The following is a 24,315-nucleotide window of genomic DNA, read 5'->3' as shown; positions in this document are numbered from 1 at the left end:
CCCGGGAGGAGGCGTGGCCTGGTGCAGAGGCAGGGCCTCCCGAGGGGCTGGGCTAACCTGGGAGGCGGCGGGGCCTAGTACAGAGGCGGGGCCTCGGGAGGGGCTCGGCTACCCCGGGAGGAGGCGTGGCCTGCAGCGGAGGCGGGGCCGCCTCAGGGGCTCCGCCAATGCGGGAGGAGGCGGGGCCCGCGGTGGCTCCTCCGGGCGGGGCTTGTCGCGGAGGCGGGGCCGCCCGGGAGGCTAGACGAACCGGGGGAGCAGGCGGGGTCCGCGGGTGTAGGCCGCCGCGCCAGCACCGGTCTCCTCGGGTCTCGGCGGCGGATCGCTGGCCCCGGGGCCGCCTTGAGCCGGCTCCCGCAGTAGTCGACCACTTGATGAGGATCCCCGAAAGCGCTGCCCCGCCGACCTCGCAGGCGTGTGCGAGCCCGTCCGGAGCCGGCACAGGTAATCGCCGGCGTCCCGCACGCTCGGTCTCGTCCTCGCCCGCGCGGCCGGGTTGAGTCGGGCGTGCGGGGCGGGCGCGGCGCGGCCGAGCGGGGGGGGCGGGGCGGCCCAGCGTGCGCCCGCTGCCGGCGGAGGTCCGCGGGCCGTGCTGCCTGAGCCCCGTGGCGGGGCCCACGTGTGAGGAACGCGGGGAAGCAGCTCGTGTCATGGAGGGAAGAGTTGAGGGAGCGCGGAGGAGGTCGGGGGCCGGACGCGGGGCGTCGTCTCCGTTCTCACCCCGAGGCTTCTCCACGGCTGAGGCTTGACCTCCGGGCTCGTCAGCTCCGGGCGACCTCCTGCCCTGGCCCAAGCCCACTTCCCTTTCCTAGGGGTTAGCTGGAGAGAAGAGCCTCACATTCCTGTTTGTCGTTGTTGCTTTGTGGGTCCTGGGCATCGTCCCTGAGCTCTTCGGAGATCGGAGTCTCAGGGCCATGGGTGCCCGGGCTGGCTTTGAACCTGGACCCTCCGATCTCAGCCTCCTGAGGAGCCGGGATGACAGGCGTGAGCCCCGGCTGCCCAGCCCGCCCCTCCGCCTCTGAGCTGGCCCCCACCCGGCTGCTGCTTCCTTCACCTTGTGTTACACATCTGCTGCCGGGTCACAGGCCGCGCAGTGTCATGGACTGAGCACCTTTGCTAGCGTGTCCGCGGGTCAGTGCTTCGGTCCGGTCCACTAGACTCACTGATGGAACCGGCGGCCTTCCCCTCTTCACCACTGCTTCCCTCGGGGAGGAAGGGTGCATGTAAGGGGTAAAAACAATTAGTCCTTTTGTGACCTGGTTTTGGAAGTCTAACGTTTGCCTCCCCCACATTCTCTACTGTTACTAGATTTAAAAAAAAAAAAAAGACAAAGAACTTCATATTCTCAAGGAAGACAAGAGAAGGGTTGGTGGAAGTATCTTAAACCATCGTACCATTTTCTTCTCCTGTGGGAAAGAATGCCTAATTCCTATAATTTCCCCTGAACTTCTAGACCTAATATTTATTTGGGGAATAGTTCCTGAGAATTCAACAAGGCCTGGGAAAGAAGCGTTCCCCTGAATGCAGGAGACAACTCATACTAGAGCCACACTAAGCCCGTGGGAACCCATATTTCTCCAAGAAAAAACAGGGCGCTCTTAACTAGACAGAGGCATGGGTGTCAGGTAGATACAGTTGATCTATGTCCTTTTTGTTGTTGTTGGTCCTAGGGCTTGGGCTCTGGGCCTAGTCACTGTCCCTGAGCTCTTTAGATCAAGGCTACCACCCTACCCCAGGGCCTGGGCATTGTCCCTGAGCTCTTTAGATCAAGGCTACCACCCTACCCCAGGGCCTGGGCATTGTCCCTGAGCTCTTTAGATCAAGGCTACCACCCTACCCTTGAGCCACAGTAGCACTTCCAGTTTTCTGGTGGTTAACTGCAAATAAGAATCTCACAGTCTTTAGTGCTGGGACTTCAGGCAATTCTCAGATCTTACCTCTTGAGTAGCTAGGATTACATGCTACAACACTTGGCGATTTTTTTTTTTCAAATCGACTTTTAAACTCATCTGTTCTACAAGCTGTAGATTTCTTTTTTTATTTTTTTTTAATAGTTAATGAACACGTTGGTAAATGACTTCCAAAAGAAGTCAATCTTGGGCTGGGAGTTTGGCTTAGTGGTAGAGTGCTTACCTAGCATGCATGATGCTCTGGGTTCAATTCCTCAGTACTGCATACACTGGAAAAAGAAAAAACAGAAGCCAGAAGTGGTGCTGTGGCTCAAGTGGTAGAGCACTGACTTTGAGGAAAGCCCAAGGACAGTACTCAGTCCTTGAGTTCAAGCCCCAGGACTGGCAAAAAAAAAGAAGAAGTCAATCTTTTGGTCCAAAAGAGGACCATAGCAAGAATTGGGACATTTATTCAGACATATGAATGTTATGTCTATTTTCTGCCAGGGCAACTATGCTTACTCCCGGTGTGTGTATGGCAGGGGGTGAGGGGAGGCTATAAAAGAAGTGTCTGGTTGAGACAAGTGGCAGGTTTGGGACTTGAGTTAGGGTGACCCTGGAGAGGCAAACAGGAGCTGGGCTTTGTTCTAAAGTGGTGATGAGTCATTCCAGTATTGTAAACAAGGCAGTAACATGACCAAGAGATATTTTTGGAAGATTTGAGAGTGCTCCAGAAATCCTGGTAAGAAAGTTCTGTGATATGACTTAAAACAATGGCTATCAAAAGGAGGGGCTGGCCACAGCTGAGTGTGGTGGCTCACTCCTGTAATCGTAGCTACTCAAGGAGGCTAAGATCTGAGGATGATGGTTCAAAGATAGCCTGGGCACATGAGACTTTTGTCTCCAATTAACCTCTAAAAAATGGGAAATGGGCCTATGGCTCCAGGGGTAAGGCAGTAGCCTTGAGCTGAAGAGCTCAGGGATAGCACCCTGGCCCAGAGGTCAAGCCCCATGACCCACCAATAAAAAAAAAAAAAAAAAAAAGGAAGGGCTGGGTAGAAGAGGAGATAAATGAGTTAAAATCTGTATCTATAGGACCTGTTAGATGTTTTAAATTTCTTCAAAATTGATTTCTACACAAAACTCAGTGTATCTTATTACCATTCTTTTTTATTTTGGGGAGCGGGCAGTACAAGGGCTTGAAGTCGGGGGCACTGTCTCTGAACTTCTTTTGCTCATAGCACTCTACCATTTGAGCCACAGCACCACTTCCGTTTTTTTCTGTATATGTGGCAATGAGGAATCGAGCCCAGGACTTGATGCATGCGAGGTAAGCACTCTACCACTAAGCCACGTTCCCCCAGCTCTTATTACCATTTTTAGCCCTGGGACTTGAACTCAGGGCCTGGATTCTATCCTTGGGCTTTCTCAAGGCTAGCGTTCTACCACTTGAGAGCCACAGTACCACATAGAGCTTTTTCTGTGTATATGGTACCAAGCAGGGTTTTGTGCTTGCTAGGCAAATACTACTACTAGGCCACACTGCTGGCCCTTATCACCATTCTTATTTGTAAAAATCCTTCATCAAATTTAGATGATCAGGCCAGGTGCTGTGGCTCACACCTGGAAGCTGAGATCTAAGGATCTTGGTTTAAAGCCAGCCTGAGCACTAAAGTCCATGAGACTCATCTCCCATTAACCACTAGAAAATCAGAAGTGGGGCTGAGGCTCATGGAGAAGAGTGATAGCCTTGAGCTAAAGAGGTCAGGAACAACACACACACACACACACACACACACACACACACACACACACACACACACACACCTCTGCATAAAAGAAAGGAACTGTGTTGAGGTTTTTGTGCTGACTGAATGTGCTGTGATACTTTTGGCTCTTGTCAGGGAGCTGTGACCTTAAATTTTGTTCTCATTTGACAAATTATTTTGGGCTTCTTCTTTGTCTTGAGATTATTCTTGGTGAAGGCAAGAAATCTTTGTTTACTGCAAACAACTGAACACTGTAGCTGTTATTGTCTGAGACATGCTTTGCCCCCCAGTTGGTTACTGTGGGTGTCTCAAGTATCTCATATTCAACTGCTGTCAGAATGCATGGACCAGCATTGGCAATGACACAGGCCACTTAATATGAAAGGCATTCTTTATCAGTTTGTTTGTTTGTGATGGTCCTGGGACTTGAATTCAGGGGCTGGGTGCTGTCCTTGAGCTTTTTTGCTCCTGGCTAATGCCCTAGCACTTACGCCACAGTTCTATTTCCTGCTTTTTCAGTGCTTGATTGGAGATAAACACCAAGACTTACTGGCCCTAAGCGGCTTTGAACTGTGATCCTCAGATCTCAGCCTCCTGAATAATGAGAATTACAAGAGTCAGTCAGCAATGCCCACCACAAGGTGCAATTTTTGTTAAGTCAATTGATAAAAAAAACATTTTTCTCTTACTGATGTAGCTAGTTAGTGAAGTTATTCTCTTGTCAGAGCTTTCTTTATGTTTTCCCACAATATTTTGTCCATTTAGGAGCCAGTCTTCTGCTGGGGAAACAACTTAAGAGGTACAGCATTTGTTTATATGTCGGAGGCCCTGGCTTCAGTCTCCAGTAGGTGTTAAAAGAGGATGCTGTCTTTTATTCGTAATGGCCTATTGATTTAAATTGGTTTTGGTTTTGGTTGTTGGTCATGGGGCTTTTCCTTTTTTTGTTTTGTCAGCCGTGGGGCTTGAACTCTGGGCCTTGGCACTGTCCCTGAGTTTTCAGCTCAAGGCTAGCACCTTACCCCTGGAACCACCGTGCCAATTTTCTCTTTTTCTAATGGTTAATTGAAGATAAGAGTCTCACAGACTTTAGCACCAGTGCTGGCTTTGAACCTTGATCCTCAGATCTTAGCCGCTGGAGTGGTTGAGTAGTTTATTGAAGATAAAGAGTCTGATGGGCTTTCCTGCCTGGGCTAGTAGAAGCTACCAGTGTCCAGTGAAACTATTTTTTCCCTTTCTCTCTTTTAGCTGAAATTTACTTTTTCCTCTCATTTATTTTAATTTGGAGGAACCTATGGTTTGAAGCTAAAATTACCATTCTGGTGCACTTGAGTAATACAAAAAGTAAATGATTTGGGGGGCCAAGAGTTTGGCCCAGTGGTAGAGTAGAGAGCCTGCCTAGCGTGCACGAAGACCCAGGTTCCATTCCTCAGTACCAGAGGTGAAAGGATGGCAAGCTGAAGAACAATTTGGGCTACAGAAACAGTGAAACCCTCCTCAAAACCAAGGACAGGGTGTGTGCTCAGTGGTAGAGAGCTTGCCTGAAATGGCTTAATCCCCAGTACTGCAAAACACAAATATTTCTTTTTCTTGTGAGCCACAGCACTACTTCTGGCTATTTCTGTGTATGTGGTACTGAGAAATGCAACCCAGCACTTTATGCATGCTAGGTAGGCATTTGACCATGAGGCCATAGTCCCAGCCCCGTGAGGATTTTATTATCTGTTCTCTCTGGTTCAGACTCCTTGGAGAAAAGGGAGGTACCTTTTATTGAGCTCCGTAATTTTGTTGAGTTGCACAATTTTATCATTCTTCTGTACAATCAGTTTTCCATCTGGACACATAGCCTGTGTACTCCCTGAAGGAGGTGTGCCAGTGCCGGTGGCCTTGAATGGATTTCCTGAGAGGTCTATAGTACCAGGGATAATCTAGTACATAAAAATCACCATTTACTGCCATACTTTTTTTTTTGCCAGCCCTGGGACTTGAACTCAGGGTCTGAGCACTGTCCTTGGGCTTTCTCAAGGCTCAAGCTCTACCACTTGAGCCACAGCATCACTTCTGGCTTTTTCTGTGTATGTGGGACTGAGGAAGTGAACCCAGGGCTTTGTGCATGCTACACAAGCATTCCACCACTACGCCACGCTCCCAGCTCCTACCAGCTGCAAATATTTTAAAGCCATTGTTTTGGTTTCCTGGAGCAGCAGGAATTACAGCCCAGACATGATGGGGCTGGGAAACAGTGGCTACGCTGAGCCCAGATTCCTACCATACCCTCCATTTCCTTTGAAATATCTGTTTTCCTTTTTTCCCTTGTCAGTCCTGGGGCTTGAAGTCAGGGCCTGGGCACTGTCTCTGAGCTTCTTTTGCTCAAGGTTAGCCCTCAACCACTTGAACCATAGTGCCACTTCTGGCTTTTTCTGTGTATGTGGTGCTGAGGAATCACTGTACCACTAAGCCCCATTTCCAGGCCTGAAACATCTTTTAAAGGGGGAAAAAAATGAGTTAAGAAAAGTTTTAAATAAAAATAATCATAGTTATTTTACAGATATGGCCAAAAAACAAAAATACCGAATGGTGTGTTAATACAGGCTAGGAAGCAGGCTTTTCATAGTCCTGCAAAGGCAAGTTAGGCCTTGCCAGAAATGTGTCTGAAGAACTGCTTAAGCCAAATGGTCCTAAACTGAATGGTTCCAGATCCCAACCAAAACCACTTTCCACTGTATCCACAGCCAGAGCAGAGTCTTATTAGGAACTGCTAGGAGTACGACACACTTGATCTCCCCACCTCCCGTCAGAGTCTTGATGGGATCTTGCTCTGGTGACTTATGACTGTAATCCTATTCAGGAGACTAAGGTCTGAGGATCCATGTTGGAAGATAACCCAGGCAGACAAATCTAAGAGACACCAATTAACCAGCAAAAAGCTGTGGCTCAAGTGATGGAACACCAGCCTTGAGTGAAAAGGCTAAGGTACAGCGCACAGGCTCTGAATTCAAGGCTTTATCGTACTTGGTCACCTCTGTTGTTTGTTTTTGCTGGCGGGGGGGAGTTGGTCTCAGGGCATGGGCACTGTCCTTGAGCTTTTCCACTCAAGTCTAGCACTCTAGCACTTGACTCACAGCTCTACTTCTGGCCTTTGTTCTTAGCTTTTGGTTTGTACATAGTTTAGAGATTAAAAATGAATTCCTTTTAAGAAAAGTAGCAATTTGCCAGGAGTCTATAATCCTAGCTACTCAGGAGATCTAAGGATTGAAGTTCAGAGCTAACCTGGGCAGACAAATTCTAGAAACTCTTATCTCCAGTTAACCAATAAAAAGCCAGAAGTGTATCTATGGCTCCAGTGGCAGTCTGAGCAAAAAAGCCAAGTACTGTCGCCCTGAGTTCAAGCACAAGAACTGGTGAGTGTGCATGCTTATACACACACACACACACACACACACACACACGCGCGCGCGCGCGCGCGCGCGTGCGCGCGCACGTAACTATTATTTACTAGCTTGGTGTCTTCACTTCTATCAGTTAAGCTTGCTGAGAATTACCAGGAAGTGAAAACACGAAGTACATGCTGACAGCTTGATGAAAGGGTGGTTCACGCCTGGAATTCTGTCTAGTCAAGAGGCTGAGGTCTGAGCATTGAGGATCAAAGCCAGCCTGGACAGGAATGTCCATGAGACACTTATCTCCAGTTAACCACCAAAGCACTGAAAGTAGGGCTGCGACTCTAGTTGTAGAATACTAGCTTTGAACACAAACGCTCAGGTACCCAGACCCTGAGTCCAAGCTCCAGAACCCATATACAAAACAAAACAAAGATGCAGGAGGGTTGGGGCCTGTCCTCCCTCTTCGGTGCTTCTCTTTAGGCTGGCAGCGGGGGTTTGGAAGCTCCACTTCCAAGAGAGGGCTGATGTGGCATGAAACGCAAGAGCAGACTCCTAGGCAGTGCTTCTCCTCCCCGAAGGCTCTTGGGAGTCGCCAGGAGAGCTGGACTAGCACTCCGGCCTCAGACAACCTCCCCTCCCCCAGTGGGTTCTTCAGTTTGGGGTGTGGCTATAATCCCAATTTAGAGCCTCGGCTAAGAAGCATGGCTATGGCACTTCGATTCACTGACAGACAGCCTGAGGTATATTTACCAATGACTTACTTTATTTATTTATTCTGACTCGCCCCATCCGTGGGCTTTCTCAAGGCTAAAGCTCTACCACTTGAGCCGTAGCACCACTTCTGGCCTTTTCTGGGTACTTCTGGTACCAAAAAATTGAACCCGGGTCTTGGTGCATGCTAGGCAAGCACTCTACCACTAGGCCACACTCCCGGCCCTTGCTAATGATGCCTTTCCCATCCCATAGATCCACCTGGGCTTATGAAGACAAAGACCCCCCGTCCATGCCTTGTGACAGATGTGCCCACAGCTGGTCAGGAAATACTGTTGAACACATCCCTCACCAGGTAAGCCTGGGGAATGGGCCAAGTAGGTGGATGGGGACTTCATTTTTCCTCTTGGGAACAGTGATTTTGCATAGTGTGTGAAGAACACGGCCTAAAGACACTCTGAATCCTGACAGACGGGAAGGGCCAAAAGCTCTGAGAGCCTCTTAGGTAATTGTAGTTTACAGATGGCACTCTAGAACATTAGCATTCTGGTTTTTCATTCAGTTTTCGTTGATGCTTTAACTGTTTCAAGCAGCCCTTCTTTGGGGACATGGGGTTAGATTTGCTGATTAAAGAGTTCTCCTGGGGCTGGAATGTAGCATAGTATAGGAGCAAAGTGCTTGCCTAGCAAGTGCAACAGCCTGGGTTCAATCCCTAGTACCAAAGAAAGAAAAGACAAAAGAGAGGGAGAGAGAGAGACAGAGAGAGAGAGAGAGAGAGAGAGAGAGAGAGAGAGAGAGAGAGAGAGAGAGAGAGAGAGAGAGAGAGCAAGCGCGAGCTTTCAGATGTGGTAGCTACTGGCTTTTCCCCTGGTTTCCTGTTCTAGACGGCCTCTGCCACACCTCACCCTTCCCATTTCAGGTGCTTTGTCTGAATGAGGTTCCTGGTATGACTCATTGTTTGATTTTCCTTGTGTTCACTTCATTACTGTGGCTAGGGACCTTTACCAACCTTCAAGTAATTAAAACCCATGCCTCAGCTTTGTGGAGGGAGGGTGCACACAGATTTTTTTTTGGCCAGTCCTGGGGACTGAACTCAAGACCTTGGACACTTTTTGCTCAAGGCTATAGTGCACTGCCACTTGAGTCACAGTGCCACTTCCTGCTTTTTATGTGTATGTGGTACTGAGGACTCAAACCCAGGGCTTCGTGTGTGCTAGGCGAGCATGCTACCACTAAGCCAAACTCCCGGCCCCAGATTTGCTCTTAATTGTGGTAGAAGACATGAACCATATGATACATGCCTTTCGTATGAGGACTGTGAGTTCTAGACCAGCAGGGTCACAAATGAGACCCTCTTAAAGATAGCATACAGAGCCAGGTGCAGTGGCTCGCACCTGTAATCCTAGCTACTCAGGGAGCTGAGATCTGAGGATCCAGGTTCAGAGCCAGCCCAGGCACAGAAGGACTTGAGACTCTTATCTCCGATTAACTTCTAGAAAAAGGGAAGTGGGGCTTGGCTCAAGGGCCATAGCCTTGAGCTGAAGACCTCAGAGAAAGCGCCCAGGCCCAGGGGAAGGGTGGTAGCCTTGAGCTGAAGAGCTCAGAGACAGTGCCCAGGTTGAGTTTAACCTCCATGACCCAAAAAAAAAAAAAAGATAGCATACAGGCCAGAAGCATGGCCTAGTGGTAGAGTTCTTACCTAGCACACACAAAGCCCTGGGTTCAATTTCTCATTACCACATCTACAGAAAAATCTGGAAGTGGTGCTGTGACTCTAGCAGTAGAGCATCAGCCTTGAGAAAGCTCAAGGACATTGCCCAGTCCCTGAGTTCAAACCCCAGGAATGGCAAAACAAATAAACAAAACCCAGCACACATACACATGCATGTTTTCCTGTTTAATTTTCTCCACCACATGCACCCGTAGTCCAGTGGTAGGCGGGGCTTGGGAAGGAGCAAGCACGTTCTCTCCACAGAGCTGGAGGTTATCACATGCTTATATATCTCCCATGGCTGGTCACCTTCCTCCTGCATGTGATGTCTGCTTAAACAAACTTTTTTTTTTAGCCATTAGTAGGAACAAGCTAGTGTTTGAATAAGCTAGATACTGTTATAAGCGCTTTATTTAATATATTTTTTTTCTTTTGCCAGTCCTGGGGCTTGAACTCAGGGCCTGAGTGCTGTCTTGGGTTTTCTCAAGGCTAGAACTCTACAACTTAAGCCACAGCACTGTGGTACCAAGGAATTGAACCCGGGTCTTTGTGCATGCTAGGCAAGTACTCTACCACTAGGCCAAACTCCCAGCCCTATTTTTTTTTTTTTTTTTTTTTTTTGCCAGTCCTGGGCTTGAGCTCAGGGCCTGAGCACTGTCCTTGGGTTTTCTCAAGGCTAGAGCTCTACCACTTGAGCCTCAGCACCACTTCCAGCTTTTTTCTATGTATGTGGTACCAAGGAATTGAACCCGGGTCTTTGTGCATGCTAGGCAAGCACTCTACTACTAGGCCAAACTCTCAGCCCTGTTTATTTTAATTAATTTATTTATTTTTGCCAGTTTTGGGGCTTGAATTCAAGGCCTTGGACACTTTTTCTCAAGGATAGCACTCTGCCACCTGAGCCACAATGCCACTACCAGCTTTTTCTGTATATACAGTACCAAAGAATTGAACCCAGGTCTTCATGTATACTAGGCAAGCACTCTACCACTAGGCCAAACTCCCAGCCACTATAAGTGAAAAAGTCTTCTAAAGTAGATGTTGTATTTCTTTTACTAATAAGGAAATAGGTGTACAATCAAATCAAATCACTGTCCCAGGTCACACACACTCAGGGTAAAACTGACTCCAGAGCCCATCTTCACTTAAGATTCCTTGACCTTGGACTCCTTGCGTGAGAATATTGGTTTTTACCACACTCTTACTCAGGTAACCTTGCCGAGAGGCTGTCCAGATGTGCCCAGCAGATGGCAGGAAGGGCTTAGCTAATGATTAATATGTGAGTTTTGTTACAGTCAGCTGTAGCTACCCACATGTGCTGAAGCAGGCAGGAAACACTTGTGTGCTATTGGTAGAACATTTCCTGCTGGCTCTGCACAACTAAGGTGCCCTTCCTTCTGCGTCCCTTGTAGATCCTAAGCAGAATCTTGATTTCGCCATCCTACACCTTGATAGAGCATTTTCTTTTCCTTGTAGTATTTACTCATAGTGTACAAAGCTTATTTATTTTTATTTTTGCCAGTCCTGGGGCTTGAACTCAAGGCGTGAGCTTTCCCAAGGCTAATTAATGCTCTACCACTTGAGCCACAGCACCACTTCCAGCTTTTTTCTGTGTATGTGCTACCAAGGAAACGAACCCAGAGCTTCATGCATGCTAGGCAAGTACTCTACCACTAGGCTACATTCCCAGCCCAAGGCTTCTTGGTTGTTAGGTAAGCACTTTTTTTTTTGGACTATATATCTTTAGTCCTTTTTGTCTTTATTTTGGTTTTGAGGTAAGGTTTTACTAACTTGCCCAGTTTGGCTTCAAACTCACAATCCTTTCGGCTCCTGAGTAGCTAGGATTACCAGTTACGCCACCATGCATAGCTTATGGAGCTTTTATTTTGGGGCTAATGGTTCATAGCTGCAGTAAAACTTGCTGTGTGCTGCAACTTTCTCTGCTAGGACAGCTGGCCTTAACCACCTCTTGTTTTATTGATGCAGTGACCATTAGTTTACCCTGGGAATTCGCACAGGATGACAGACAATAAGGATTTAGAGGCTGAGATCCACCCCTTGAAGAATGAAGGCAGAAAATCACAGGAGTTGAAAAACGAAGACCATTTAAGAAGCAAGCCTCCGCACTCCAGGCTCTCGCGCTGCCGAGCAGTGGCGTTTTTTCTTTCATTGTTTGTCGGCCTTTTTGTGGTGTTTGTGGTCTCGTTCCTTATCCCATGTCCAGACCGACCAGCATCCCTTCGGACATGGAGGATTGATTACAATGCCGCCGGTGAGCCTGAAAGTCTCTCTCCTTCTTGAGCAGCTTCAGACACTCCTGGGAACCACAGTGCATCTGTGGGTCCAGAAGTGGGCTTTGACCAGGCACTGCTTCACCACGCAGTCACTGGCAATTAGATATCCAAGGCATCCTGGGACTTATACAGGGAGCTGTTGATCTGGGGGTGCTGAGTATTGAGCCACACACCCCTCGTCCTTAGAGTACCATTGAGGAGCCTGAGTACAACGGAAGCACTGCTGTGGTTTGGTAAATAAGCAAGAGCGGCCTGTGGGTCATACTTCAACAAAATAGATTAAATGGCTAAAGATTTAGAGATGGCTCGGTAAATGAAAATTATGTGGTAGTTGTGCTCATGTGCTCTAGCCAGCACAAAACTATACCAAAATGCACTTTCCCTTTTCCTCCCCCAACCTGGCCCTAGTGAAAGGAAAGCAACCGAATGAGCCTCATTGGCCTCCTCTCCTGAGGAACAGCGCGTTCCCGGCCGAGTGCTGTCGGCCTCGGAACGTGTCTTTGTAGACTTCCCTTTTCTGGTGGGATAAGGAAACTTCCTTGTTGAAGCCTCCCAGTTCATTCTCTACACAAGTTAGTGCTTATTTGGAGGAAGGAGTCATATGTGCTCCTCTATTTTCTTGTGGATTTTCTGTGGTTGTGTATTTATTTATTTTTCTTGTTTGTTGGTTTGTTTTTCTTGGGTATGCCATCACACTTGGCTTTTATCTAGACTTCTAATGTTCATGTTGCTTGGTGGCATTTAGTGTACGTCTTGATCATCTTTTATTAAATGTATTCCCAGTATTATTCTCTTTCTTGTATGTGTGCTGGTTCTGGTACTTGCACTTAGGGCTTAGACCCTGTCCTTGGGCTCTTGTGCTGAAGGCTAGTACTTTCTTTTTTTTTTAACTTAATTTAATTTTTTATTATTGGGGTGATGTGTAGAGAGGTTACAGGTACATTAGCCAGGCAGTAGGTGCCTTATTTCATGCTCATTGATAGCCCTTTTCATGTTTTTGTCCTCATTTCCCTCTCCCCAACCCTTAAGGCTAGTACTTTCTCACTTGAGCCACAGATCCACTTAAGTGGAGATAAGAGTCTCACAGACTTTGCTGCCTATGTAGGCTTTGAACTGGGTTCCTTACAACTCTGCCTGAGTAGCTAGAATTACAGGTGTGAGCCACAGCACCTGGCTACAAGGTCATGAATTTCAGCATTAAATATGACTTCACCTGTTGGGTTTTGTTGTTTTTTTTTTTGGTTTATTCGTTTGTTTTTGCCAGTCCTGGGGCTTGAACTCAGGGCCTGAGCACTGTCCTTGGGGTTTTTTGTTTTGTTTTTTTATTGTAGAGCTCTACCACTTGACCCTCAGCACCACTTCTGGCTTTTGTCTTTGTATGTGGTACCGAGGAATTGAACCTGAGTCTTCATGCATGCTTGGCAAGCACTTTACCACTAGGCCCAACTCCTGGCCCGTGTTAATTGATTTTATCTTTGTTGAACCAATGCTGGGTTCCTGGGTTGAAAACCATTACATCAGTAGTTTAGAATCCTTTTTTACAGTACTGGGATTAAATTTACGGCCTTGTACTTGCTCCTACTTGTAGAACAATTGCTCTATTGCTTGAGCCAACCTCCTCTCCTTTCTGCTTTTACTCCTGTTAAGTTTTCCCAGGACCAACTCAGCTTGCAGTCCTTTTCCCTCTGGCCTTAGTAGTGGGGATTACAGGCATGCACACCCCCATGACCAACATTTTTTTTTTTTTTTTTTTGCTTGCTTGCTTGCTTTGTATACTGGAGCTTGAACTCAGGGCCTGGAACTCTGATTTGGCTTTTTCTGCTCATAGCTCTACCATTCCAACTACACTTCCATTTTCACCTTTTGGCCAGTGAATTGAACATAAGAGTCTTACGGATTTGTCAGCCTATGCTAGTTCGTTGATCCTCAGAGCTTAGCCTTCTGTGTAGCTAGGATTATAAAGCAGAGGCCTCTGGTTCCCAGCTTCTGGCTGACTTTTGCCTGGGATGACCTCATTCTCTGATCTGGGATTGTAAGTATGAGCTACCATGTCTAGCTCTGTTTTCCTTTCTATGAATGTTTTAAATCAAAATTAGTCAAATCTGTGGATGTACACCTGCAGGTGCAGAGGGCCATCTGCCCGCATTTTGTTTATCTATTCATCCATTAATGTACATGGTAATTTCTGTTGGGCAATTGTAAATAGTACTTCCACATATAAGTAACTGAATCCTTGCTTTGAATACTGGCAGATAGGAACCTAAGGAGTGAAACTGCTGGAACACATGCTAATTAACTCTTGAGAAACTGCCAGACATATTTCACAGTGCTGTACCTTTTTACATCCTCACCAGCAATGCACAAGAGTTCCCAGATTAACATTTGTTTTCTGCTTTGTTTTTGTTTTCCTAAGTAGAGTTATAATGGGTCTGAAATGCTATCTTCTAAGGTTTTTTGTTTTGGTATGGTTTGGTTTTTTGCCAGTCCTGAGGCTGAACTCAGAGCCTGGGCCTGGGCACGGTCCTTGAGCATTTTTTGTTCAAGGCTAGCATTCTACCACTTGAGCCACTGCATCACTTCTACCTTTTTCTGTGTATGTGGTACTAAGGAATTGAACTAGGGCTTCATGCAAACATTTTACCACTAGACTCCACTTTGACCCCTTCTTAGGGTTTTGATTTACATTTCCCTAATTACTTATGATGATGAGCATCTTTAGTGTCTTATTGGTCCTTTGCAAGTTTTTTTAGGAGAAATGTATCAAATCCTTTGCTTAGTTTTCAACTAAGTAGCTTATTTGTTGTTTAGTTGGAGGAGTCATAAAATCCCTGTCCTACATATGATTTGTAGATACTTTCTCTTATATAAGTTATCCTCGCAAACTTTTTTGTTTGTTTGTTGTTTTATTTTGCTTTTGCTCAGTCCTGGGGCTTGAACTCAAGGCCTGGGCGCTGTCCCTGAGCTCTTTTGCTCAAGACTAGCACTCAACCACTTGAGTCACAGCTCTACTTCTGGTTTTCTGGTGGTTAACTGGAGATAAGAATCCCACAGCCTCTCCTGCATGGGCTGGCATTGAATCACAGTCCTCAGATCTCAGCCTCAAGGCAACAATGCCTGGTTTCTAAAGATCAAGTTCTTTTTACTTTTTCTTCTTTTGGTAGTGGGGATTGAACCCAGCACCTCACACATGATAGGCAAGTTATCTACCACGTGAACTATGGCTCAACCTCTCCCCCTACCCCTACCCCCCCCCCCGCACTGTTCCTAGGGATTGAACTCAGGTCCTGGGCACTACCCCTGAGCTTTGGGCCAAAGCCTAGCCTAGCACTGTACCACTTGAGCCATAGCTCTACTGGAGCCACAGCTTCACTTCCAGCTTTTGATGGTTAGAGATTTTTCACAGACTTCCCTGCCTTCACTGGCTTGGAACCAATATCTTTATTTTATTTATTTTTTTTGCCAGTCCTGGGCATCAGCTCAGGGCTTGAGCACTGTCCTTGGACTTTCTCAAGGTTAGAGCTCTACCACTTGAGCCTCAGCACCACTTCTGGCTTTTTTCTATGTATGTGGTACCGAGGAATCGAACCCGGGTCTTCGTGCATGCTAGGCAAGCACTTTAACTACTAGGCCAAACTCCCGGCCCCGGAACCAATATCTTTAGACCTCAACCTTCTGAGTAGCTAGGTTTACAGGTATGAGCTACCAACACCCAATATTGACCTTTTGTTGTTGTTGTTTTGTTTTGTTTTCAAGTCAAGATCTTAATCCATAGCCATACCATCTTGAATATACCTGATCTTGTCCTATCTCAGAAGTTGATTACTTAAGTCCTTGGCCTGAGGAGCCAGCAAGCTGTAAGAATGTCGCTCTCCCATACTGGCCTGGGAGTCTTTCCTTCATAGAAGGTGTATAAAGGACTTTTTCCTAGTACCAAAGTGTCTGGCTTGTTCTTTGGTCGTGTGTTCAGGGGTGGAGACATGAGGATCTCGAGTTCACAGCCAGCCTGGCCTGTAGAGCACACACACACACACACACACACACACACACACACTCCCCCAGAAAGATGAATTGCTGCATTTCTTTTTTTTTTTTTTTTTTTTGCTAGTCCTGGGCTTGAGCTCAGGGCCTGAGCCCTGTCCTTGGAATTTCTCAAGGCTAGAGCTCTACCACTTGAGCCTCAGCACCACTTCCAGCTTTTTTCTATGCATGTGGTACCGAGGAATCGAACCCGGGCCTTCGTGCATGCTAGGCAAGTCCTCTACCACTAGGCCAAACTCCCGGCCCGAATTGCTGCATTTCTGGAGAGAAGCTGGGAAATTTCTCTTCCTAAGGGGGAGGATGCTACTCTTGTTAGGTGACCTCTCAGTGACAGGGTTCAATGCACACCAAACTCCAGAACAAAAGTGAGTCGCAAGTGACTGTCCCCATAGACGGGCAGACCCTTTGCAACACTCTGTGGATTTCTTTTTTCAGTCATCTACGACTTTCTGACACTGGAGGACATAAATAGGGACAAGATTCAAGATGTGCTCTTTCTTTATAAAAACACCAACAACAGTGACAATGTCACCAGGGCCTGTGCTGATGAAGGTAATTTTTATTTTATCTGGAAAAGGGACTTTCCGAGGGAAAAGGAGTCTGTATTCTGGGCCCTTCCTACTCCTGTGGTATTATTGAGTTTGGCAGAGACAGTGCAGCAGGCTGTGCTCCTGCACTCCACCCGGGCCAGCCCTACCCTAAGTTGGGAAGGGTAAAGGAAATGGGTGCTGGCCTAGTGCTGGGCTGACGAGGAAGATCAGAGTTGGCAGAGTGCAGCTAGGCAGCCTGTTCAGGCATTGTGGGTTTCCTCCTAGGCTTCTCTACCCCCTGTGCCTTTGTGGCTGCTGTGTCAGGGGCCAGTGGCACGATACTCTGGGAAAGGCCTGTGGCCCAAGACGTGGCCCTTGTGGAGTACGCTGTGTTGCCGTCATCTGACAATGAGGCCTCTTCTACTTGCATCCTTGTGGGAAGACCTGGTTCTCTCCTTGCAGTTGACCTACTTACAGGTATGCTGTGGAGGCATCAGCCCTCTTACTGGGGAGACCGGCGGGTGGGAGACCTCCAACTGTGACCACGGGAATTCACGCACCTCAGCTTCCCACCTGCTTTGGCTGTGTATGTGGTACTTAAGAATCGAACCCCAGTTGTCATGCGTGCCAAGCAAGCACTCTGCTGCTAGGCCACACTCGCAGCCCCAGCAGTAGTGTCTTCTGATGCCCAGTTTGCGTCTGCACCACCCACATGGGGAGACAGGATTGAGAGGAGATGCTTGACTGCTGGTCTGACGTTGTGCTCATACTGTGGGCCCAAGGCTCTTCTGAGCCTTGACAGGCCATCTGTGAGCACCAGGGGAAGAAAGGCATGGTGGGAGGTGACTTGAACACAGCCCCTGGCACCTCACCGAAGTTGTAAGGCCTGGATTTGCAGATTTGGGCGTTTCCCTTCTGTGTTGTTGGGTTTTTATTGTTGCTTTGTTTATGTATGTATTAACCTAAGTACGTGTGGTGCCTGTCACCAAACTGTACATCCAGACCAAAGGTCTAAAGGACTGGGTGCCAGTGGCTCACACCTACAACCCTAGCTACTCAGGAGGCTGAGATCTGAGGATTATGGTTCAAAGCCAGCCAGTCAGGAAAGGCCATGAGACTCTTAACTCCAATTAATCTCGTCAAAACTGGAAGTGGAGCTATGGATCAAGGTAGTTCAACACTAGTCTTGAACAAAAAAAAAAAAACCCTACGTCCCGTGAGTTGATACCCCAGGACCAGAACAAAAAAAAAAAAAAAAAAAAAAAAAAGCTAGTGACAGCACCCAGGTCCTAATACCAACACCAAAAAAGAAAATAAAGTGGATCCAGGTGCTGGTGGCTCTTCAGGCTACTTAGGTGGCCAAGATCTGAGGATCATGGTTCAAAGCCAGCCCAAGCACCAAAATCCGAGATGCTTATCTCCAATTAACCACCAGAAAACCAGAAATGGTGCTGTGGCTCAAGTGGTAGAGTGCTAACATGGAGCTGAAGAGCTCAAGGACCACATCCAGGCCCAGAGTTTATGTCAAGACCTGTGCTCGATGGGTCCCACTCTGGAGCATTCGTCTTCCTAAAAGTAAAGGATATGCCTGTGGCTGCAACCTGGCGGGGTTCCTGTGGGCTGGAAAGGTCAAGTCCTGTGCTCTGAGTAGGGAGTAGGCAATCATTGGCACAGAGTCTCCTGGAGCAGACCTTGCTCAGGGCCTGCTAACAGGAAATTCAGACATGAAATGGGGAAAGGAGACTGGCAGCTACCTTTTTTTTTTTCCTTCTTCCCTCCCTCCCTTTCTCCCTCCTTCCCTCCCTTCCTCCCTCCCTCCCTCCCTCTCTCTCTCTCTTTCTTTCTTTCTTTCATCCTGAGACTTGAACACAGGGCCTGAGCACTGTCCTTGGACTTTCTCAAGGCTAACACTGTACCACTTGAGCCACAGCACCCATGCCCACTTTTTCTGTGTATGTGGTACTGAGGAATCGAACCCACAGCTTTGGGTACGCTAGGCAGACACTCTCCAGTAGGCCTTGCTCCCAGCCCCAGCCCCAAAGCTACCATTTTCTTGCAGTCACTCCGTCTCGTTTCACGTGGATGTGTTGTATGGCTGTCTGCTCAGTAAGGATTGTTGGGCTGTTTCTGAGCGTACGGCAGCTTTGGAATCTGGAGGACGCATGTCTATGCCTGAGTCTGCCGTGCAATGGCCCAAAGATTGAGGGCCACCAGCACGGTGCTGTGCTTGGTTACAGGAGACACCATGTGGAACCACACCAGCACCCCCCGTGAGAACTCCTCTGTCCTGAGCCCTCTGCTCCAGGTGCCTGACGTGGATGGTGATGGCGCTCCAGACCTCCTGCTCCTCACCCAGGAGGGGAAGACGGTGAGGATCGCCCAGGCCCATTTCCACAAGGCCATCTCTGACTCTGTGCTTCTGAGGCCCAAAGACACAGTACACTGACGTGGTCGGTCTCTCTGGGCGCTGCGAGCCAATCTGTGCCTTTGTGGGGCTAACCCCGGGCTTCCCCACACCTCCCAGGCAGGGCGTGCAACCCAGATGTTCCCAGTTACTCTTATTCCAAGGCTTTCTTGCCCCAAGACCATGAAAATCTGACACCTTTTCTTTCGACAGCTCCCTTAAATGCCCCTCTCCCCCTGTGGATCCAGGTCTGTCTCTCCCCTGCTGCTCTTTATCACTGCAGGTCAGCGGGGACATCTACTCACGCAACACTGGGCACCAGATTGGCCACAGAGGTTCCCTTGGTGTGGATGGGGCCCGTGGGGCCCTTCTCCACATCACCTGGACGGGTGCACACTACCTCCTCCTCCCCTGCGGTATGTCACCTGCCATACACCTGGGACAGGGTTTTCTCTCAAAGCCCTGCTGTTCTTTTTTTATCCCCAGGCCTGGGGCTTGAGCTCAGGGCCTGAGCACTGTCCTTGGGCTTTCTCACGGCTAGAGCTCTACCACTTGAGCCACAGCATCACTTCTGGTTTTTTTTCTATGTATGTGGTACCAAGGAATCAAACCCATGTCTTTGTGCATGCTAGGCAAGCACTCTGCCCCAAACTCCTGCTCCACCCCCCCTTTTTAATTAAGTAGTTATGCAGAAGGGTTACAATTCCTTAAATAAGGTTATGAGTTTAATGCCTCTTTGCCAGTGTTACCCCTTCCTCCATTCTCTCCCTCTTTTTGTCCTATCCTCAAATTACATATTTAATATTATACATCATGTGCGCCCAACCCCACCTCCCAAAATGTTTCTATTTCCTGGTATTCATTTTAATAAGCAGTATATCATTGTTCAGAGCAGTTATGCCTTTGGATACTCTGTCAGTTTGTTTATGTGTAACTGCATTGAGTCCTGTATATTTTATCAAATAGTGCTGTTCTTTCTTTCTTGTTATTTATTTATTTATTTTTTTGGTGGGTCAGGGGGCTTGAACTTGTCCTGGCTGCTGTCCCTGCGCTCTTTAGCTCAAGGCTACTACCCTACCCAAGCCCCATTTCCCTCCCATTTTCTGGAGGGTAAAATTGGAGATAAGAGTCTCAAGTTCTTTTGTGCCCGGTTGGCTTTGAGCCTGGATCCTCAGATCTCAGCCTCTAGAATAGCTAGGATGACAGGCGTGAGCCACCTCCCCAGCCAGTGCTATTCTTAACTAACAGGCACGTTAGTTCCTGCTTCCCAGCTTCAACAGCTCCTACTTCTATTCTTTTTTTTTTTTTTTTTTTTTCTTTTGCCAGTCCTGGGCTTGAGCTCAGGGCCTGAGCACTGTCCTTGGACTTTCTCAAGCTCTACCACTTGAGCCTCAGCACCACTTCTGGCTTTTTTCTATGTATGTGGTACCGAGGAATCGAACCCGGGTCTTCGTGCATGCGAGGCAAGCACTCTACCACTAGGCCAAACTCCCGGCCCCTACTTCTATTCTTTTTGTTTTGTTTCTTTAGGCTCAGGCCCTTACTCTTACTGGGCTTTCTTGCTCTAGGCGGTGCTGTACCAAGGGGGCCACACCTTTCCAGCCTGTTTTTTGTCTGCTAGTCCATTGGAGATAAGACTTTTTTTTGCCTGTGCTGGCTTTGAACTACAATCCTCATCTCAGCTTCCTGAATAGCCAGGATTACAAGTATGAACCACCAGCACCCAGCAACTGCTGTGTTCTTTTTTTTAAAGCGATATACAGATATAGATGCATAGTAAAGGTGGTGAACAGGGTTAGCAGTTACACACGTATGGTAGGGAGCACCTTTCTTTTTAAACAGCTACCCTCTCCCTCGTTTCCTCCCACTTAACCCCTTCCTACTCCCTCCAACCCAAGTTGCATAGTTCATTTTCAACATGGTGTCTAGTGAGTATAATTGTTGCATTTGTTTATGCTTTGCTGCTTGTTTTGTTTTGTTTGCCAGTCCTGGCTTGAACTCTGTGCTTAGGCTTTTAGAGCTCTACTACTTGAGCCACAGAACCACTTCTAGCTTTTTCTATGTATGTGGTAACCAAAGAATCAAACCCGTGTCTTCGTGCATGCTAGGCAAGCACTGCACCACTAGACCACGCTCCCCGCCTCCAGCTCGTGTTCTTGACAGTTGAGTCCTCACTTGATGGTCAAGGAGCCTGAGTGCCCAGAGTGAATGTGGCACTAATGTGTTCCTGGAAGGGTGACAGCCAGATGCGCCTGGTCCCAGAGCCATAGCAAAACTGTGATGACGTTAGCTCTTCTGTGTTTTCAACAGCTAGTTCTCTCTGTGGCTGCTCTATGAAGGGTCTTTATGAGAAGGTGATTGGGAGAAATGGCCCGTTTAAGAATGACCCCCTCTGGGAGAACATGCTCAGTGCCTCTCCCCACAGCAGGCTTCTGCCCAGGTTGGTCCCGCAGGCCGTGGGCCTCAGTCAGGTATGATCTATGTGGAGCTTGGGGCCCCCAGGCAGGCTGAGGGATGCTGTGCCTCGTGAACCCCATCCATCTTGCCTCCAGCCATGGGGAATGGGTAAATGAAAGCCAAGGAAGAGCTAAGGAGAAACAGCCCTGGTGGGATCCTCATCGCACCGCCAGCCAGGGTCTGGTCTATGCTCTGAAGACGGGGAAGGCAGGGCTGTCCTTGGGCTGGACGAGAAGCAGCCTCATCCCAAAGTCCCTGTGCACCTTTCTCCTGCTGTCCTTACCCAGCTCTGGAGAAGTCCGCCACCTGATGAACGTCCAAGGGAAGGCTGGTCAGGATGTGCTCCTTGTGAACTCCGAGGCCTGTGTGCTGCTGGACGGGCAGGAGCTGACCCCCCGGTGGACTGTCAGCGTGGCCCAGGTCCTGAGGTACGGCCTTTCTCTCCAGAGCTGGGCAAAATCCCCAGCCTACCTCCCCCACTGGCTCACAGGATGGCTGGAGAGACCCAGGTATCTCCTCTGTCCTGCTGAAAGGCCAGAGAGACTCCTGGCCAGGTTGCTAGCTCCTTGTCCTGGGGTTGGAGTCTAGATGCAGCCACTGAAGACTGAGTATCACACCCGTCCCAGCTCTTTCCCTTCACTCAGAGCTCCTTCCAGAGACCCCTGGTGAGCTCTTGCTCTCCACCTCTCGTTCCAGAAAACCCATCCTCGGCCACTACAAACCTGACACCTCAGCTGTGGTCGTTGAAAACGGAACCGGCATTGATAGACAGGTGCGCTGGGCTTCCTCTAGAGTCTAACTTGTCCATGACTAAGGACAAACTGTGTGAAAGAAGAAGACAGGATTCTGGCCCTGTCAGCAGCAGCGCGAAGGTTCTGGCTCTCCTCAGAGAACGGCTGCCTGCAGTGTTGCCTGCACAAGCTGAGGTTGTGACAGGTGATCTTTCGGTGTCTCCTCCTTCCCCAGATGCTGTTTTTGGACCTCAGCACTGGAGCTGTCCTATGGAGCCAAGCTCTTCCAAGCTTCCCTGGAGTCCCCCCATCTGTCAGCCTCCTGACTGCAGACCACCGCTCAGCCTTCTTCTTCTGGGGCCTCCATGAGCTGAATGGCACCAGTGCAATGGTATGGGGATACACGCGACATCATTGCTGAAGCCAGGGGCAGAGCCCCAGGCCAGGGCCCTCCTCAAGGCTGTCAGTGACCGAGTCACCACAGGCCAGGGCAGCCAGGGCAGGCTAAGGGGGAGACTCTGAAGACCTGGGTTAAGGCAGGTACTAATGGATACCAGCTAGACCCGGACCCAGGCCCAGGTTGGGGGAGGAAGGAGTTGGAAGGTGGGTCTGGAGTTGAAGTTAGGAGTTTGTGAGCCCCCCCAGGCTGGACCAGGTAGATACAGAGCACTGGGTGTGGTCACTCCACACCCAGGGGGTGACCTGAACACTGCCCAGGACAATGGCCTGCATCCCAGGTCTGGCTTAGACATGGGCACAGCCCAGGCACCGCAGGAGTGAGGGCTATTGCTGGTTCCCACCCCAGGAGCCCAGAGATGCCCGGCACAGCCTGTACATGTTCCACCCTACCCTGCCCGGTATCCTGCTGGAGCTGGCCACTGTGTCTGCCAACGTCGCGGCCTTCGATGGTGAGTACAGCTCAGCACAGACCCACTGTCTCCCCTGCCCCAGCTCTCCCCTGGCTGGTATTAAGCGGTGCCGTTCACATGTCCCCACAGTGGTCCTGTTTGAGTCGAATCGCCATGCTGCCTGTGTGCTCCTGACAGGCCCTGCCAGCTCAGATGAGCCTGGCCTGGTCTCTGTGACCAAGCACAGGGTGCAAGACCTTGTCTCCGGCAGCAGAGTGGTTCGCCTGGGCAAAAGCGGGTCAGACAGTGACCAAGCCATCAAGGACCGATTCTCCCAGCTCCGATACCAAAATGCTGCCTAGGTGCTGGGTCAGCTGGAGCCCAGGGAAATTGTCCCTTCTTCCCGCAGTCGCTCTGCTGGCCCTTCGCTCCTGATACTCGTGACTGATTTCTGGGGAGCCGTGGCCTTACTAGTTGTATTCAGGAATAGGTGGGGGGTACCCCAGGCCTCCTGCCCAGCACACCCTGTCCTCCCCGACCTCTCCAGAGTCTTGCCTATAGCCGTGGGTCTTGTCAAGACCAAACTGCCTCCCTGTTTTCTCCCTGGACCACTGGGCCGCGCTCACGGACGGTGCCCTCCTCACCACTAGCCTCTCTCCTCACGGGAGAAGACACCGCTGTGGGGCACTCTGCTTCCCCCAGGCTCCAGCACTGATTCCCTTCCTCCTGTTCTGGCCTCGATTCCTCATCTGCGCCAGCCCCACCCCCAGCCCCCCAGAGGCATCCTGAGGACAGTAGCCCTCCAGAGCAGAGGGAAGGCTTCAGGTGTGGAGGGGGGACGAGAGGGCAGGGACCTGGACTGGAGTGCACCCGTGCCGTTGGGTCCCAAGGCATGTGTTCCATCTCCCCCCGGGGGGCGGGGGGAGGCCCTCCTGCTCCTTTCCGAGTGCTCGCCTGATGCAGGATCCACTTCCGTGCCTTGTTACTCCTGAGGCCCAAGGGCAGCTGTGTGCTCTGTGCAGAGCAGCCACCCAGACCACAGCCATGGTTTGTAGCCAAAGTAGCCCCATGCCTCCAGCCACCACAGAAAACAACAGAGTAAATGACTTGCACTGTCTGCAAAGCCTGAGTAGTCAAGTGTGCGTCTGGTGCTCTGCCTGCTCCTGTGTCCCTGCAAACAGAAGCAGGTTCGCTCCTGGAATGGGGACCAAGGAGGAGCTGGCCGTAGTGTGGGCTCAATATGGGGTTGGACAGCACCTCACCTGGACCTGCCCAACAGGCGTGGCCTGTGCTCCCATGGCCTCACAGGTCTCTAGGTGAGGCCTCCGCTCCACAGGGAAGATGGCAGCCCTGGGGGCATGGAGCTCCACCTGGGCCTTTCTCTCTGGCTGCCATCGGGCAGATAGAGCATGTGAAGGCTTCACGGGAAGCACAGCTTCTCCGCTTCCCACCATACCTGGGTACCCCCATTTATCTTGGAGCCAGAGTACAGATCATGCTCATCAGCCCCCACCCCCTCCAAAAGACCAAGTTCTCCAAGTCTAGACGGATCC

At 49.4% G+C, this 24,315-nt stretch overlaps 1 protein-coding gene across 2 annotated transcripts; it reads left to right on the top strand.

The window, feature by feature from the left end:
* Positions 1-238: 238 nt before the first annotated feature.
* Positions 239-23,559, top strand: Fam234a (family with sequence similarity 234 member A). Of its 2 annotated transcripts, XM_090324562.1 has the most exons (14): positions 239-444; positions 6,504-6,628; positions 8,005-8,104; positions 11,447-11,732; positions 16,228-16,344; positions 16,608-16,799; positions 18,560-18,690; positions 19,010-19,142; positions 21,037-21,166; positions 21,471-21,611; positions 21,880-21,955; positions 22,150-22,305; positions 22,720-22,822; positions 22,913-23,559. In XM_090324562.1, the coding sequence occupies exons 4-14, from the start codon at positions 11,480-11,482 to the stop codon at positions 23,122-23,124; spliced, it is 1,644 nt and encodes a 547-aa protein (XP_090180688.1). In that variant the 5' UTR covers positions 239-444; positions 6,504-6,628; positions 8,005-8,104; positions 11,447-11,479; the 3' UTR covers positions 23,125-23,559. The 2 variants fall into 2 exon arrangements, with proteins under 2 accessions (XP_090180688.1, XP_090180687.1); XM_090324561.1 differs by lacking the exon at positions 6,504-6,628.
* Positions 23,560-24,315: the final 756 nt, after the last annotated feature.

This window comes from Megascapheus bottae, chromosome 36, assembly GCF_031878675.1.
Source record: "Megascapheus bottae isolate mThoBot1 chromosome 36, mThoBot2.hap1, whole genome shotgun sequence".
Taxonomy (NCBI): Eukaryota; Metazoa; Chordata; class Mammalia; order Rodentia; family Geomyidae; genus Megascapheus; species Megascapheus bottae.
This window is presented reverse-complemented; position numbering and strand designations above follow the sequence as displayed.